The following is a 2136-nucleotide window of genomic DNA, read 5'->3' on the forward strand; positions in this document are numbered from 1 at the left end:
TGTAGTCCCAATATATTTCCACTGAATATACAATTGTGTATTTCGAAATAAATGTTTATCTTGAATGTCTAATTATAAAAGTAAGCAAATTTATTAGAATATTTACAGCTTTATCTCCAGATTTATAATTTTTACATTGTTTTAAAATTTAAAATTGTTTAAAAGAAGTATACAATTATAAATGTAGAATTTTAATTCTCTTACAAAAATAATAATGTTATTAAAAATAAGAATGTTAAACGGTCTCTTTAAATATTATTAAACTATACAGAAAAAATTAATTATAAAATGTATATATAACAGCTATTTTACTGTTTTATGTATTATATTTTTTAGTCGATATGTGTCGAAAAACTATATATAGTCTTTCTCTAAAATTTTTCTATATATATTATATTATAAATTATTAATAATTATTTATAATGTTTCTCATCAAATATACTTTACGAAAATAGAAATTATAATTTCTACTTTCTCGCATTCTGCTTTTTCGCTAAAATATACCTTTAATAGGATGTTAAACTAAATTAAATTACAATAAAAATGTCGGTTTAGATGTACACGCACGCACGCATATAAAAAATATGATCATAACAAATACATCTAAAAACAATTTTAATCAAAATTAAAATTAATCACGTTTTCAATAAAAAAGTTTTGATTAAAATTCGCAACTTAAAATTGTTTTTAGGTGTATTTGTTACAATCATAGATGCAATAACACAAAATTCGAACAGCCTTAGTAGTGACGAGAGTCTTATTTCTATTATTCTAAAAAATTCTATTAATATTCTAAAAAATTTGCTATTCTAGAATATTATAAAAAATTTTCCATTTACATAAAAATTTTTTATTTTATTAAATGAAAATTACATAATCAATATTCAAATAGAACAAAAAATAAAAAATTAAATTATACCAATACTAATGTACTTAAAAAATACATAACACTACGTCTTACTAGTTACGACTAAGTTCTCCATTCACCAGTATGGTAGATCCATAAACATATTTCTTACATCTTCGTTTAATTCTAAAAAATTCGGCATCTGTATCACATAGGGTTTATTTTCTTGGAAATACTGAATACATAACTTCTCCAGTAACTGCAAATTATGTCAAATACGTATAATAAATAAATGTATATAATAATAAATTTATACGTATAATAAGTAAATAAGTATGCAACACAATAAAAATAAGTTTTTTTGCACTTCATGAATTTTAGTATTAAGTGCAATACTGGAGTGCCAGAGCTTAATAGAGGAAAATTGCATATCTAATAAATAATTTGAAGACAATTTACGATCTTGCTACTCCTTCCCCCTCCTCCCGCCATATGACATAAAACAAATTTGAAAAAATATTTTTACTGTAATAGAAATAAGAAAAATATCCGATTAATACTAGTATATCAATTTCATTATAAATGTGATATTTTCTTTTGGAAGACAGAAATCAGCTATTAACGAAATTTATTACTAAAAAAAAAAAAAGCAGGATTGCTAGTTACATACATTGTCGCTATACTTTTGCGCCATATTGTAAAGAACAAATACATTTTCATCCGTTATGTTTTTCTTTATCACTCTATAACAACTTTCTTTGAATCTATTATCGTTCAATGAATCAGCTAATCTCAGGAGATCTGCAACGAAATGGTTTTAATCATGAATTGTAAGCAATAATAATATGGAGTAATTGTTGTAACTCTATTTAAACTCAGACTCACGAAATCTCTCTTCCAGAGACATATCAGAGATATATATATTGCCAGTATATAAATATTTGAAATAGATGTTATATATGGCATAGGAAAATCCATTAAGCCTGATGACACTATAAGGAAATCATATATAAAAAATCAAATATAAAACATTTTTAATAAGAATAACATGAGCTTTTACATAAATACTTACTTTTGACCATCTTCAAAGCTTATAAATTGGTCTATCCGTTTGAAATGTGAAGTACGAAATTGTAGGATATTTTTGTAGACATAAATAGATTGCTGTTCGATTTTTATCACAAGATCGCTGAAACTCTGTTAGAAGAAATAAATTTAAAGATAATATCTCATATAACAAAAAGATTTGAGATAATGAATGCTATATGAAGCTTATTATATATATATAT

The 2136-nt window shown here is 23.6% G+C and overlaps 1 protein-coding gene across 1 annotated transcript in view; it reads right to left on the reverse strand.

Moving 5' to 3' along the window:
* Positions 1–983: 983 nt before the first annotated feature.
* The window catches only part of LOC108749091 (RCC1 and BTB domain-containing protein 1-like), a 10286-nt gene continuing 9133 nt past the window's right edge, over positions 984–2136 (reverse strand). Inside the window, exons 7-10 of the mRNA XM_018487608.1 lie at positions 1920–2044; positions 1733–1839; positions 1518–1648; positions 984–1106 (exon numbers count right to left, since the gene is read on the reverse strand). Of these exons, the coding sequence (XP_018343110.1) occupies positions 984–1106; positions 1518–1648; positions 1733–1839; positions 1920–2044 (486 nt within the window). The remainder of the gene's footprint in view (positions 1107–1517; positions 1649–1732; positions 1840–1919; positions 2045–2136) is intronic.

This window comes from Trachymyrmex septentrionalis, unplaced genomic scaffold (genome assembly GCF_001594115.1).
Source record: "Trachymyrmex septentrionalis isolate Tsep2-gDNA-1 unplaced genomic scaffold, Tsep1.0 scaffold266, whole genome shotgun sequence".
NCBI classification, from domain to species: domain Eukaryota; kingdom Metazoa; phylum Arthropoda; class Insecta; order Hymenoptera; family Formicidae; genus Trachymyrmex; species Trachymyrmex septentrionalis.